This window comes from Vidua chalybeata, chromosome 16, assembly GCF_026979565.1.
Source record: "Vidua chalybeata isolate OUT-0048 chromosome 16, bVidCha1 merged haplotype, whole genome shotgun sequence".
NCBI lineage: Eukaryota > Metazoa > Chordata > Aves > Passeriformes > Viduidae > Vidua > Vidua chalybeata.
In genome coordinates, this window is record NC_071545.1 from 2,031,216 (window position 1) to 2,046,399 (window position 15,184).

The window sequence follows — 15,184 nt, forward strand, 5'->3', positions numbered from 1 at the left end:
GGGAAGCAAGGCCTGTGGGAATTGTTCCTGTCATCTGTCACATCTGTTTTCCAACAGCCAGCCTGAATGGGAGTTCACAAACCAACAGAAAACAGAGCTTGAAAAGTCTTATTTCTCCCAGAAAATCCTTCTCCTCATGAATTAGAAAATAGAGAGGTGGCTGCAGGATGAGTACCCTGCTTTGTCCAGCCTGGCTATAATGTCCCAGTGGAGAGCTCCTGACACAGCCTTCCTGTGCCACCAACAGGAAAGAATAGGCAGAAAGTCACTTTCCTTGTGATTTAGGAGAGAATTGCACGGAGCCAGTTGTTCTAATACTGAGCTGAGCCCTTTTGGACACAAAAAGAGAGAGGGACCCCCTGCAGGCAGCTGCAGGAGCCTTCTCCTACTGAAAGAACTTGGACACTATTTCTGTTTATGATACTTCAATGCCACTTTTAATGTTTCACAAGAGGGTAGGTGTGAGAATTTCACCTCAGGGCTGGTTCCTGTCACTCCTCTAACATCACAGCAGCTGTAAATCCTTTCCCAAGCCTGTGGAAGCATCAGCTCCGAGTGCTGACCTGTTCCTGGTGGGAGGAGAGGAGATTCCCTAAACCTTCAGAAGGGTGAAGAAGCAGCCCAGCTTTTGATCCCTACCTGAAAACCCTGAAAACACCTCTGCAGTGCGGCTCTGAGCCCTGTACCAACCTCCCATCTCCTGGGAAAAGCCTTCTCCCAGGGAGGAAGGTTCCCTGCACTCAGCCAGCAGCAGCTGCACAGCCCCAGGGATACTGTGACTTCTGCTGTGACAGGTTTCAAAGCCCAGACTCATGAACCATAACCATCCCCATGTGTGTCTCCAGGGCTTCTTACAGCACTGACATCCTCTCCATCCACACTGCCATGATCAGGATGAGCAGGGAGGGAGGGCACATCCATAAACTCCTGGGTTTAGTCATTGCTTTTTGCCAATTTATCCTTGTTTGGTTTGGGTGACAAATTCCAGCTTCTGTCACCTTAAGACACCGGAAAAGAGCACTTTGTGCCACAGCTAGGATTGAACACACACCAGTTTTTCCAAAAGCATTTAAAAGAAACCCCGAGCTCCTGCTTTGTTTCAGATAATATTACCCAGATGAAGGCAGACAGTTCTGGGAAGGAAACTCACAGGAGAGCAAAAACGTGCTGTAAAATCCTGGGCAGAAAGAAGAATAAGCACATTTCAGAGGAGACTGGAGCTGCAGCAAAGCCTTGAATATTTCACTGTCACACAGAAATATGACCAAGCTCGTGATCACCTCTTTATGTTTACAGTATTTTCTGTTCCCATCTCTGACAAGAAAGGAAGAGCTTTTGCTGTCAGGTGATCTGAGAGAGTCTTCTGAGTAAAGCAAGGAGTCTTCCAGGCTGTTCCCAGTCCCAGCAGGAAAGCAGGAAAGCATCCCCATGTACTCCACAATCTCATCTCACACACACAAGGCAAAGATCTGCTCAGCCATTATCTCTGTGAGACAGCACCAAACCCCCTGGAGAAGGATGCTGCACTTGCAGTCCCTGCACAGCCAGGTGGGAGTTCTGTGCTGAGGTGACCTGTCCCTGCCAGCCCTGCTGAGCACATCAGGGGCAGCAGAGAAATCACTTCTCGCTCTCTCTCACTCAGCAAGGCTCATGTCTGATGGGATTCACCAAGTCCTGCCCCTGAATGAGGCAGCACCACTCTCAAACTCTCTCCTCTCCCCGCTGCCCTGTGCAGGAGCACAGTTTTCCTGGTAGAATCCAGATGAACACAATGCTGAGTGTGTTCCCTGCACATCTTCCCTCCCCACTGTGCATGTTCCCTTCAGATGGCTACAGAATTTAGTACAGGAAAGTAGAGGCACCACAGGAAGAGCCCAGGCAGCAAAAAGTCTGGGAGAGAGAGGGCTCATCAAAGAAGACATGCAGTTCTGGTGACTGTTTCAGGCAGTTTGAAATGGATCTCACATCCCCTTGTTCCCCTTCTGGACTGGGAAAGGGAGATCTTAAACCACAGAAGACAGAATGAGAGAGTAGCTCCCAGCCTTTGTGCCCACCAGCACTAATGGCAAAGCACAGTAGCTCAAGAGCTCTTTAAAGCTGCTTTTGTCAGGAATAATGAGTGATGGACACAATCTAAATGTGAGCTGTCAAATTTTAGGAAGAATGAAAACCTCGAATGTTTTATTCCTCTCCAAGCTGTGCCTTCATCTTTGTACCAGCTCTGGTAGACATCAGTGTAGTCCTTCCTCCTTCTAAAGGTTAGGGGTTTTATTTACAAATGCCAGTGGCTGCCTGAACTCCTGGCTCCATGAAAATAAATGCCAGACTCTAGCAGGACTCAGCCAGGGCCAAGATGTCACCTTCTGCCTCCTGAAGATATGGCCATGCAGCCATTCTGGGCTGCAGCTATGGATTATTTTCCATAAATGTAAATAGATGAAGTCTCAGAACAAACATTCCTCCCCCAGACAAGCCTTATCCATGTGGAATCTCCAGCCAGATGTGCTCTCACCCAAGCTGCTGGTACAACATGAACTGGCTGCACAACACACCCAGGCTGCCAGCCAGGCAAGACCTGAGCCTTTTCACTAATTCAGATAAAGACAAGCCACAGGCAGGATTTGAAAGCAAAGGGCAGAATGAACCTGTCCTTTTGAAGCTCCTGCTTTACAGCTTCAGCCTGGATGTCCCAGAGCTATGGTTGGCACTGCCAAAGCTGCAGGACTCCTCCTGCCACGTCTGCTCTGGGTGAGCCCATGTGGAGGAGCTGTCCTGGGTGTTTTATCCCTCCCCAATGCCCAGTTCAGCTGCTCAACCATCAGATCTTTCAAGCTTTGGAGGAGGAAAGCACAGCCCTGAACTGAAGCTGGGAGCTCACAGCAATGTGGGGCTCAGGTCTGGCAGCTGAGCAAATTGTGCTGCTCTCCAGGGGGCCCAGGTGGCATCTCCATCCCAAAACATGGCCCAGCTTGGGTGCTGCTCACACAGCATGAAATGAGAAAGAACACATGGGGCAATAACCCCAAATCAAACCATAACTGCCCCCAGCACAGGCACTGAACCACAGCAAAGCCCAGTTCTCGTAGTTTGGGATGTGTGAAAGGCAGAGCCCACACAGCCACAGGCCTGCAGAGTTGGGTGAAAGGCTGATGTGGCAATGAGCAGCAGTTCCCTGAGCACGCCTCCCTCAGCACTGAAATGAAAAGAAGTTACAGCAAAAGACAGTGGAAGTTGCTGAAGGCAACTCAGCAGGGCCAAGGCCACGGTGCTTGTCAATGAAATAATGTCACAGCACTCAGAGCCTGAACTCAGAGAGCTCAGTGTTCTCACTGAGCCCATCTGAAACAGACTCACAGACCTGAAAGATCCTCTGCAAGTGCCTCCCACTCCCTCTTCAGAGGCTGCACACGGAGCTTGGGAATCTCAGCTCTAAATCTGTGCCTCAAGTGCACAGAGCAACAAGTGCTGCATCTGGGGCTGCTTTCCACAGAGATTTCAAATTTCAGCAGCAGTGTCAAGCTCTTCCATGTAGCCAACATGGTTAATTCAGAATTTGAAATAAAGTATGCAATTTTCAAAGCTTCTATGTGTGAGAGCTCCTATGGCAACACAGTTAACATCAACTCCAGCAGGGAAAGCCCAAAAAACTGAAATTCTACATGAAAGAACTGCTCTACTTTCTGCCAGCCCCCTGCCACACATCAGCCTTGCTGTTAGGTCAGCCTGTGCTGCCAGGCATTTTCAGCAGGCCTGGGTTACAATACTGGGGCAAATTCAGCTCCCAGTTCTGGGATTCTTATCTACAACTAACCAGAAAAAAAAGATAAAAATTAAAAAATGCAGCTTTGCTTAAGCAAAAAGTAAGGAGGAAACTTTGTGTAGACCTGCCCTTAATCACTGCTATTTGAAAAACCCTTACAAACTTTGTGTCAGAGCAGGGAAGCTACTAAAGGAGCAGCATGAGGGGAACTGATCACCAGGAGGTGCAACAAAATCAGTTTTCTGGAAATTAAAGTAAAAAATCTCCTTCATCTTGACTTAGGGATGTCAGTGGACAGAGGAGGAAGGATGGAGATTCCCCTTCCTCCTTAAAAGTTCCCTGGAAATGCAGCTATGCCCTGACTCCTCTGTCCTGGCAGGCACCTGCACAGGTTGGGAGTTCAAGGAGATGCTCTGGAAGGTGACCATCAAAGGCTGCACCTTTTAGGCAAATGTCCCAATGCCCAGAAAAACTGAGGAAGAGGAAAATAATTCCAGCATGGACCAAACAGGCTGAGGAAAAGCAGCATCAACACTTGCTCTGTGTGTGTTGTCTGTATCCCAAAGGGGAATGTTTGCATCCTGAGGCTTAGCAGCAGAAGTACTTTTATTTTATGCTAAAATGAAGAAATCCTCTTTCTGCTGACAGGGGACCTTGCAGTTAACAGCTTCCACAGGGATGTTGTCACTCCCAACCCAAGCTGGGCTTTAATGACTGCATTGTGAGCTGCTGCTCCTATCAGGAATGAATTGCTGCAGGTTAATAGGCTCGTTGCACAGCACTCATAAAAATGCCTCCAAAAACCAGCACAGGCAAAGCAATCTGTTTGAGGTCCAGAACAGGCAGAAAATCCAGCAGACAAATTGACTGAAAACAAGACATTGGCTCATGCACTAACAGACAAAAAGCATAAAGGTTATTACAATTACTGCTGGCAATTGCTCCCCAGATCACACACAGAGCTGCTCAGTACACAACAGCTTCTCTCTCCCTCCATTTCTACCCTTTTTTTTTCCACCATCCTGCCAGGGTTTCTCTCTCAGATGCTGATCTACCTGGAGCAAAAGCAGGGATTCACTGCATGCTCCTCCAACACAAGGGCACAGGTTCTTTGGGCTGCTTAGTTTTGTACACACTGCCTCAAAACAAATCCAAATGTACAAAAAGCAAAGCATGGATCACTGGCCTTGTACCAAACCTTCAGACCAAAGAAGTTAAAAGAAGATGATACTGAGTTTTCTATGCAGCACTTTTTGGTTGCATTTTAATGACACTTGGGAACATTCTCAGTTGGTAGCACTTTGCAAAGCTCCAGGGCAGATATCAGGGTGAGCTGCTGCCTGCTGAGAGAGTGGCTCATTGAGCCATGCTTTGGAAATCAGCCTTGCTGCCCAACCAGCTATGAAAATGTGGCTGTTCCACCCTGGCAGTGTCCAAGGCCAGGCTGGATGGGGCTTGGAGCAGCCTGGGACAGTGGGAAGTGTCCCTGCCCATGGCAGAGCTGGAACAGGATGGGCTTTAAGGTCCCTTCCAACCCAAACCATGCTGTGATTCCATAACTCTGTGAAAAAGCCACAACACACAGTGGTCTCAGCCTCACTCAGGCCTGGGGGGCACAGAGCTCTTGAACTTGGGAAGAGAATGTGGTTTTTAAATTGACATCATGTTTTCCATGGCATCAAGGCAAAGATCCACCCCCAGAAAGCGCCTGCTATCTTACTGTTCAATTCCTAATGATTTATAATTCCTCTAATAAGGGATTTGCATAAAAGCCCTGGCTGTTTTCAATGATGCCTTATTTTATGCCTTAAAAGCATAGAGCAGATTTATCTTTTACGAGTACGTCAGACTCTTTATGGCTCTTGCTTCTGCTTGAAAGCCACAGTGACTGCAAATCAACAACACTAAGCCTCCTTTTCCTGCACACAAGTGGGATAAACCTTTAGGCAAATTGCTAAGTGCACAGCTAAACCCCTAAGCTTTCATGCCATTGATTCTCACAGAGTCATAGTAATCCCCAAATCTGGTTGAAATGGCAGAAAAGTTCTCATGCTACATAATTTTCAAAATTAAAACTTCATTGTGAACAAGAATTGCAGGCTTTGCCATTCCCTGGAATTGTGTGTCAAGGGTTTTGTTCGTCTAAAAATATTGGGAAAAGACCACAATTGTCCAAAGGCTGGTGCTGCTGTGGGAAAGAAATAAACAAAACATTCCCTCAAAAGGTATAGAAATCAGTTTGAAAACCCACTTTAAGTATTTACACCAAGGTAGGATTGGATGCCTCAAGGAATAAATTCCCCCAATTAGTATAAGGAATTCTTGTAACATTTCATTTGGTGGAATATTTGTTATGGAGCACTTGCTAATCTGACAGAAGTGAAAGGTTAATTATTATTCTGCTTCTAGACAGCAGTGAGTGCTCCTGCAGACATTTCCAGGCAGGCAAGAGATTGGAAGCACTTGATTTGGAGAGGTGCTGTGTCCTTGTAGCTCACACACTTCCCTGGAAATCCACAGATATTAAAATCACAGAACTGAATCACAGAATATTCTCATATTAGAAGCATTTGTGTTCAAATTCTGTTTAAATCCTCTGCTAAAGCAAATGAGAATATCTGTTAACACTGGAAAAACAACTTTTACTGGACTTGATAAAAAAATAACCAGAAGTCCAAGCATTTGTGTACAGTACCTGAGGGTCAGGATTAACAGTAGTGATGTCACTGAGCAGGACAGAGGGAATTGCAGGAAGAAGTGGGCACAGCTGGTTTTGGAAATGACTGGCCAGTTCATCTCTCCACCAAATAAGATCTGGAAGCCATGTAGAGGTCAGAAATGCAGAAATCTTCTGGTAAAAGCTGGATTTTCCCTGGAGATGTTCTGCAGTCTGCAAAGAGACAGTGTTAAAAAGCTTTGGCGATGGTTTCAGAAACCCAGTCTGTACCTTGCACCTGCAGCAGCTCCTCCTTTATCCACAGCCATCCCAGACCCCAGTTCCACACAGCTGCCCTCAGATTCTCCAAACCAACCCCTGGTGTGACACCCTGCACCCTCATGCCATCCATCAGCTCACAAACCCTGCTCCAAAGCAGATCCCACCACACTCAGAGGGGGAGAAAAGCCCAGAAACAGGACCATCAACCAGCCCAATACAATGAAATATTAACTTCCAAAGACTTTCTTAGGGATAGAAATGAAAACAGTTGTTAGTGCCTGTGGAAACCCAGGGCACCAGGAACATTTCTCTGTCTGCTCTGGTGTGTCCTGACCCCCAGGGGAGCACTGACTTTGACCTTCATTCATGGGGAAAACTTCCAAAGCCTCAAGGTAAACTAGAAACCACAAAAGTGTGAAATAGATTGTGGATAATAGTGTAGTGTGTCACATGGGTGAGAAATTCAGGTTTTAGGGCTTTTAGTATGTTATAGATGGGTTCAAGATGGAGGATATAGGGTGTTGTCTTGAGTTCCTTTCTTCCTCTTCCTTCTTCTTCTTGGGTTTAGGTGGTATCTTGTAATTGGGCAGAAAAAATCCCCACCATTCTGGTTTTTTCTTTAAGATTGAGGCTAATATTAATACTGATACATTAATATTGAATTCTGCACTGCTAAACAACAGTTTTCCATCATTTAACCTCCCCTCTAAGCCTCATTATTCTTCAGGTTGATTCTTAATTAGAAGGACTTTCAGAGAATAAAACCAGTGACCTCAAGGAGACCTAATTAGAAATTAACAGACTCAACAACTGTGCAGAGCATCTTCTCTCCACCAGTTACTCAGAGGGAAGCAAAGGAACTGGTGCAGCCTCACCTCAGATCTGGGGCAGTTGTGGGTGCCACAATATCAGAAGGATCTGAAGCTGTTGGGGAGTGCCCAAAGGAGGGACATGGGCATGGGGAAGGGTCTGAGGAGCAGCTGAGGGCGCTTGGATTGTTCAGCTGGAGAAGGAGACTGAGGGCAGAGCTCAGGGGGGGCTGCAGCTCCTCCCGAGGGGCAGCTCCAGTCTCTGGGACAGGGACAGGGAATGGCTGGAGCTGGGCCAGGGCAGGGTCAGGCTGGATTTTGGGAAAGGTTCTTCCCCCAGAGGGTGCTGGCACTGCCCAGGCTCCCCAGGGAATGGGCACAGCCCCGGGGCTGCCAGAGCTCCAGGAGTGCTTGGACAATGATCTCAGGGATGCCCAGGGTGGGATTGTTGGGGGGTCTGTGCAGGGCCAGGGGCTGCCCTGGATGATCCCTGGGGGTCCCTCCCCACTCAGGATATTCCATCACTCTGTGATTACTGCAGCTGAAAAGTGAAGCTCAAGGAGAAAAACCCCAAATCAAAGGACAGAGACTGGGAGCTCCTCTGAGCCTCCAGAGAATGAAGTGATGGAGGGGCAGAGAGGAGCCCCAGAGCTGCACACAGAGCCAGTGGGATAACAGGGAATGCCCGGCAGATTCCTACAGAGCAGAGGCTGAACAAATCTAATTCCCATGTACAAATCTAATTCCCATCAGACATGGGACTGCAGCCTGTCTCTCAGCACAGAGATTACAGGAGGTGTTTTGGCTTTTTTTCTGACAATAAGAAAACAAGACCGGGCAGGGATGTTAAAAACTGCCTCACTTCTAGCAGCTGTTTGGAGGAGGACAGAAATAAAATCACCTTAAACTACCCCCAGAAAAATTGATAAAAATGAGAGGGAACATAGCAGAACCACTGGATATAGGAATAGATGCCATCCCAGTTGAATAAGCCAAAAGACTTCTTGATGTGTAAAGAACAGGAGCTTTTGCCTGGAGAAGCCACTATTATAATTCTATTTATAACTATTAGACCTTGGGGCAGAGAATCAGAATGTGATAAATAATAAAAGATACACAGATGACAGTGAAGTGGCCAGTAATTAAAAAAATTGATGGCTCAGAGCCCCCTTCTGGAGCTGGAAATGGACTCTGGGCTCTCCACATTAGTATTAAAATATCATTTGTCATCATAGTTAACATTTACAGATACTTGGTCTTTTTTGCATAATCCAAAAAAAAAGTAACTTAAGGTCTCCCTAAATTCTTATAGCAAACAGATGCAACAAATGCACCAATCATATTTTAAAGGCAAGCCCTGAAAAGTGTCTTTTTGTGCTCACAGGAGACAACTGGAACAAGAACCAGTAAGTGCCCCAACAGGATTTTGTTTTTCAATTCAGCCACTGAAAACTTGCCCATTGACAGGACAGTGAGAGAGTGAGGGCTGCAGTGTGAAGAATAAATTCCACATTTCTCTCCACAGCAGCTGAAGCTGCCCAAGGGCAGGATCAGGGAGAGACTTGCTGTCATTTTCCTTGTCTCTGCTGGGGCTGACATCCCAACTTGTGTTGTTCCTCCCAGCTCTGATCTCTGCAGCAGCTCTGCAAATGCCCCAGGAGAGAAAGATTGACACAAGTCAGTGCTACCACAAAGAGCCTCTAATGAGGGACAGGAAACCTAAGTCCTGCTTGGAAGAGCTGCCCCAACCCCTGAAATGTCACTGCTGTGCAATGGAGCTGAGCTCAGAAGTTTTTCATGATCAGGGTGGGCAGGCCCTGGCACAGGGTGCCCAGAGCAGCTGTGGCTGCCCCTGGATCCCTGGCATTGTCCTGGACAGGGCTTGGAGCAGCCTGGGATAGTTGGATTAGGCTAGTTCACAATGTGAACTGGCAGCTTCCAAATTAATATATTTTTTAAAAGACTTTTACCATGAATGCATTCCCACAAGAGCTACTAATACTTTACAACAAAGACAAGACTTTCTAATTATAGACAATGACAGTAATAGAATTCTTAGACTTTCAGTTTTTCCAACTATCATCTCAGCAAATTGTAATGAAGAGCTGATGATTTTAGCTCTTACTTACAATGCTCCAATGGTAATTCAACCAAAACCAACAATAGCTATTGCCATTGCATTACCAACGAATATAAATAAGCAAGTTGTATACTGAGAAATGCCTTTTAAGAGTTTTAGCCCAGTGCCTAACGTCCTTTAGATAAAATGTACTTTAAGAATTCTCTACAAATTGATTTCTCACATTAGGTGTCCCAGCTTCTTGCAGGGATTTGGACTTGAATGGCCCCTTCCAATCCAAACCACTCTGTGATTCCATGAGAAGGACTGGGAAAACGGCACAGTTTGTTCCACCAGGATGTGATTTAACCCTTCCCAGCTCCAACCAAACACTCAGGGCAGCCTGAGCCCACAGCTCCAGAAGTTCATTCAGTTCTGTAACCCTGAGGAAATATTTTGAGCATAATCAGTGCTCAATAATTTTGGTGCTTTGGCCAAGCCCTCAGCTGGAATCAGCAGAGAGCAGGTCAGGCTCTGCCCCTCCATTCACTTTGCTCCGCAGAGGAAACACCTTGAATTCAGCTGCCTTGGGCAGGAGCCAACACCAAATCCTTGTCCAGTCCAGCAGAGCCTGGTCTCATCAGCCTCTGCCCAGGGCTGCTCAATCACTAGTGGAAAAGCTGCTCATTGTTTTGGGCTGGGCTTTTTTGGTAGTGTTTTAATCATGACATTTGGTGCCAGCATCCATTATTTATTTTCATGTGCAGTGGAGCCACAGCTGTGAAACTCCAGGTTTTGTGATACAACACGAGAAATTCAATCTTTGCTGCTCCCAGGCAGCAGCTGCAAGTGAAGGGGATGATGAAGTGTGTTTTAAAAACATGTTCACACATCCTGATCCATTTAGGCTCCCCACGGTGTGGCCAGCAGGTCTAGTACAGACACCTGGGGATGAAGCAGGCAAAACCAGAGTAGAAAATCCACTATCAGCTCACTGAAGCTGCTTTGAGCCACCTGAGAGGAACTCAGCAGCCTCAGCAGAGCACAGGGCAGCACCTCAAAGGTTCCTCAGCCACAGGACAGTTACTCAAGCAAGTGGCTCTCAGAAGATCTGGGAGACACAGGGATTGCTGCTCCCCACATCCACCTGGCCACACTGCCCAGCAAGAGTCACCCACACTGCTCAGGTAAAACAGGTATTGACACCAGGCAAGAGTGGCAATACTACCTAAAAAACTGTCTCCAAAAAAGAAAAGAGGTACAAGATGCTTCAGCCTGTATCAAATCAGCTCTGTGAAGGACAGAACCAACACAGCAGTGCCCAGAGCTGCAATTTCAGAGCTCTGTGCTCAGGACAGGAGTTCGTATCATGTCTTATATCACATGTGCCACCTGCATGTGCTAAATTTCCAGCCTGTGTGGAAGACCTTCCAGTTTTATTGCACAGCTCAGGCTCTGGGGCCCACCAAAATTGAGGGCACAGGCTCATGTCCTGCTTTCAGGTCTCAGCTCCTCGCAGTCAAATAAAACTAATTCCTCCTCCTGTGCCACACTCTTCACATGGTTAAAATAAAGGAGGAAAAACCAGAATAGGTGCCAAAAGATGTGTCTCCTCCAAATCCAGCTAAATTTCTGCAGTGTGAGGTTACAGCTAATGAGCAATTGACAAAAAAATGATGCCACAGAGAGCTGATTTGTGGTCTGCACATAACATAAATGCAGCATTGTTGGATTATGCCCTTTTCTGACTCAGTGATGGGGCAACTGAGAGGTGTTTTAAAAACTTTTGTTCTATTTTCAGTCTCATGTGAAGGGTGAGACAACACAGATGTTAAAATTCAAGCTATCCCAATTAGAAGCCTAAATGCCATAACCTAACTGAGGAGAGCTTGGGCTGGCAATCAGCTGTAAGCAATCCTTCAGTTCCACAGCACTGGGCTGTCCCCCATCCCAGTCTGGGCAGCTCTTCCACTGCTTGAATTGGCACATCCAGGCCTGGTGCTCAGTGCTGAGCAGTGCTTGCACAACTACCAGGTGTAAATGCTGCTACTCACTCCTGACTCGTGGGTCTGGGGGCAGCTCTGGGCTGAAGGTTCCTCTGGTGCCACCAGGCAGGCGTAGAGGGCCAAGCCTTCCTCTCTCCAGGCCTGCTGCAGCCCCACCACCTCAAATGGAACCTTGGGGCCATCCTTCCTCTTCACAGGAGGCACCTGGAAATCCATTGGAACATAAATCCATTTTAGATGGACTGAAAAAAAGCCCTTTATCTTGCTCTGTTGCTTTTGAGTAGAGCCCCACAACAACCCAGGGAGAACTCTGCTTTGATTAGTAGATTAGCTGTGGTTTAGCCAGTAGAAAAATCAATAAAGACCAAATTAAATAGGAATAACACATTGCTTTTGATAAGTCATAGGATTTATTTTCACAATGAGGACTTGCAAGCTCTGACTTCCACCAGTTTCACTATGTGGAAGCAGGAATTCCCATTATTTCCCTGGTCCAGCAGGGTGAGCACAGAGCCCCTGCCAAGGCTGTCCAGAATGTTCCTGTCACAGCAGCACCTGTGTGCCTTTACCAGTGACACTGAGATCAATCCAATCTCAGCTACAAATCAGTGCAAGGGGATGATGCCCTGCTAAGGGGCTGCTGCAGGCTTCCCCAAGAAGCCCAAATTAATAGCCCAAACCCCCTCAATCCCCATCCTGTGAATCCCCTTTTAGTTGGGCTGAGGTAATTTCTTTTTCATGGATTTTTTTGTGCACATGTGTGTGGGAGGCAAACATTCTATTTTCCAGTTTATAGGTCTGAATTAAAACAAAAAGAGTAAAAAGTGACTTCTGCAACCCCAAGACATAATTTATTATTGTGACTATCAGTTTAAATCCAGGGAGAAGGTTTCAGGAGGACAGACTATGCCCTGGCTCTTTAGGTTGCTCAAAGTCAGATAAAACATAATCTACTTTAACATGCAAAATACATTAAAATCTTGATCATAAGTTGGAAAAGAGAAAGGAAAGACACTTGAAACAGCCTGGAAAGGCACTGGGATGCTGCAAAATGTCCAGGGCAGCTGGTGAAAAGGGGCAGAAAACTCTGGGAAAGACAGACACAGGGAATCAGCAAAGCCAGGAGAAAGGAAAAGCAGAGGTATGTGATCCAGAACATGCTCTGGATGGGGAGAAAGGCAAGTCTGAGCTACAGGACTGTAATTCCCTCCCAGGCCTCTGGTGGATGCAGAAACCCCAGGTCTTGTTCTCCTGGTTTATACCATCACCAGTCTCTAGGTGCATTATCAGCTCTATTTACTGCATTTACAGGGAGATAAAGGCCTTTAAAAACATGCTTTTAACACAGGGCCAGGTTGGATTTTCAAACTGCTGCACAGCTCAGCTGGATCACTCAAAACACCAGCACCAAGTCCTCCACTGCTTTGGATTCCCATGGGGGATTCTGCACCATCCAAGGGACCACTGCTCCCAGCTGGCAGCATCCAGCACATCTCCACTGGAATCAGTAAGGATATGCTGATTTACACAAGCCAGTCCATGGAATTGCATGGATTACCAGATGAGAACTTGGTCTAAAAATGCCTCAACATTTCCAATTCTTTCAGTGAAAGAAATGCAAACTTCTTCATTGCTATCCAACAGCAATTTCAGAGCCTGTGTAGAATAAATTGGTGGATTTTACCCCAGTTTTTCTTGGGCACAGAATCCATCTGAACATCTGAGCCTACACCCAGCAGAGTGACACAGCCCTGGAAGCTGAGGTACCCTTGTACACTTTCAGGCTCAGAGAGAACTGCTGCAAGTCAGAGCTCAGTTGTTTTTTTTTTTTTATGGGAATAACACAAGGGAAGAGAGCTCACACTGCAGCTGGTCACAAGCCAATGAGTCTGAACGGAAAATTCAGGATGCAGGGCTGTTCCAGTGGCAACTTTCATTAGCACTGAACTAACACTAAAGAATGTTAGCAATGTTTTAATGCAAGCACGAACATCATTAACAATTAATTGTGTTTAAGGGGAGTTTAAGTGATTTAAAAGCCTGGCTGCTCAGGATGAAATCTACCTTGACTGTGTGGATCAGTATTGGTATCCCAGTCTCTCCCAGGGAAAAGAATAAGGCCACTGAGCAGGGTGGGAAGGAAAAATATACATTGGGGAGGAAAAATACACTGTTTTCTCTTGGGAATAAAGGGTAATATGGATGGGAAAGAGAGAGGATGGGGTGGTTTCTTTAGAGGAGGAAAACACGTGAACCAAAGGACAATTAAGGCAGCTCCTCACTTGTTCATAGCACTCTTGACTGTCAGGAAGAGTCTGTTCTTATCTACAACAGTGAAAACCAGGAACCTGTGTCCATTGCTAAGGACAAAGCCTAACACCCAGCAGTCACTTTCAGCAATTGAAAATCTGGCTCAACAATTTTTCACTTCTTCATAAACTCCAGCCACAACCCAGCTCCACTGACTCCGGCGAGACTTTTATTTACAGACTCTGAGGTGAGTTAGAACATAATTTCCACTTTGTTCAGCCACTGTTTTGTAGCTCTTGAGGGAAAAAAAAGGAGATTTCAAGAGTGGTTATGTATTCACTGGAGGTCCAAACACAGCCCTCACCCCCCAGAGCCTTTTGTGCCAGGTCACTGCACTCACCAGGGACAGCAGCCAGGTCACCAGGGCCAGGTAGATGTTGGCTGCTCCCAGCACCTTGTCAGGCACCTGCCCCTCACACTGATCCATGGCCACTTGGCCACAGCTTGCCAGCCAAATGGTCATCAGCAGCACCTCCTTTTGCACACTGTAGGATCCAGGCAACGTGTCAATAGCTGGCAAAAAAGAGGCTTCCTGTCCAAAAAAAAGACAGCATGAAAATGAAAGTCACTTGGATTACTGGAAGTATATTCATCATCAGGAATTAATTATATCCATTGCCATCACAGGAGGGGCATTTAACACCCAGAGAGCATTTATCAAAGAGGGAGAATGAGCCATAAAAGCCAGGTTGTTCCATCAGTGACACCTGCCTGAGCACTGCAGGTTTTCTTGGACAGCTGTCACCTGGGTCCTCATTTAGTCACACACTGCCTGGTGAATGGAAGGTTACACAGTCACAGCTGGAAAAGTGTGATTGAATTTATTCTGTATTCAAGACTCAGTGTTTGGGTTTTTTTTTTTTTTAATCACTGAAAAGCCCTCAAACAAGCCTGACAATGTGAAAACTCATTATTTTCTGCTTCACCTAACATCCCTCATTTCAGAGATGAGGTCACAGTTAAGGGAACTCACCTCCTTTCTTTACTTCAGCATTGATAGTCGGTTATTTAGGATGCAAATTCCCTCTCCTTTAAGAGAACTGTTCAAAACACAACTTCAGTCTTGAACTGTGGACTTGTAGTTTTTTGTCCTTCGACAGATGCTGCAGATGTAATTATTGGCTGTCTTCTTCTTCCTATCTATATTCAACTTGATGCCCCTGGCATTTCTTTGGTAAATCAAGCAGCAAATCCCTAAAATCCCAAAGATTCTCCAGTACTGCTCCTTGATAGTTACCATCATAGAATCATGGAAGAGTTTGGCTTGGAAGGGGCCTTAAAAGTCATCTTCTTCCACCCCTC

General features: G+C 46.3%; 1 protein-coding gene across 6 annotated transcripts in view; it reads right to left on the reverse strand.

Moving 5' to 3' along the window:
* Positions 1-15,184, reverse strand: part of DNAAF8 (dynein axonemal assembly factor 8) — a 104,004-nt gene that overhangs the window by 60,208 nt on the left and 28,612 nt on the right. For all 6 annotated transcript variants that reach the window (XM_053957914.1, XM_053957911.1, XM_053957915.1 and 3 more), the window contains 3 exons: positions 14,223-14,414; positions 11,621-11,776; positions 6,456-6,650 (listed from right to left, as the gene is read on the reverse strand). In XM_053957914.1, the coding sequence (XP_053813889.1) occupies positions 6,456-6,650; positions 11,621-11,776; positions 14,223-14,414 (543 nt within the window). The remainder of the gene's footprint in view (positions 1-6,455; positions 6,651-11,620; positions 11,777-14,222; positions 14,415-15,184) is intronic.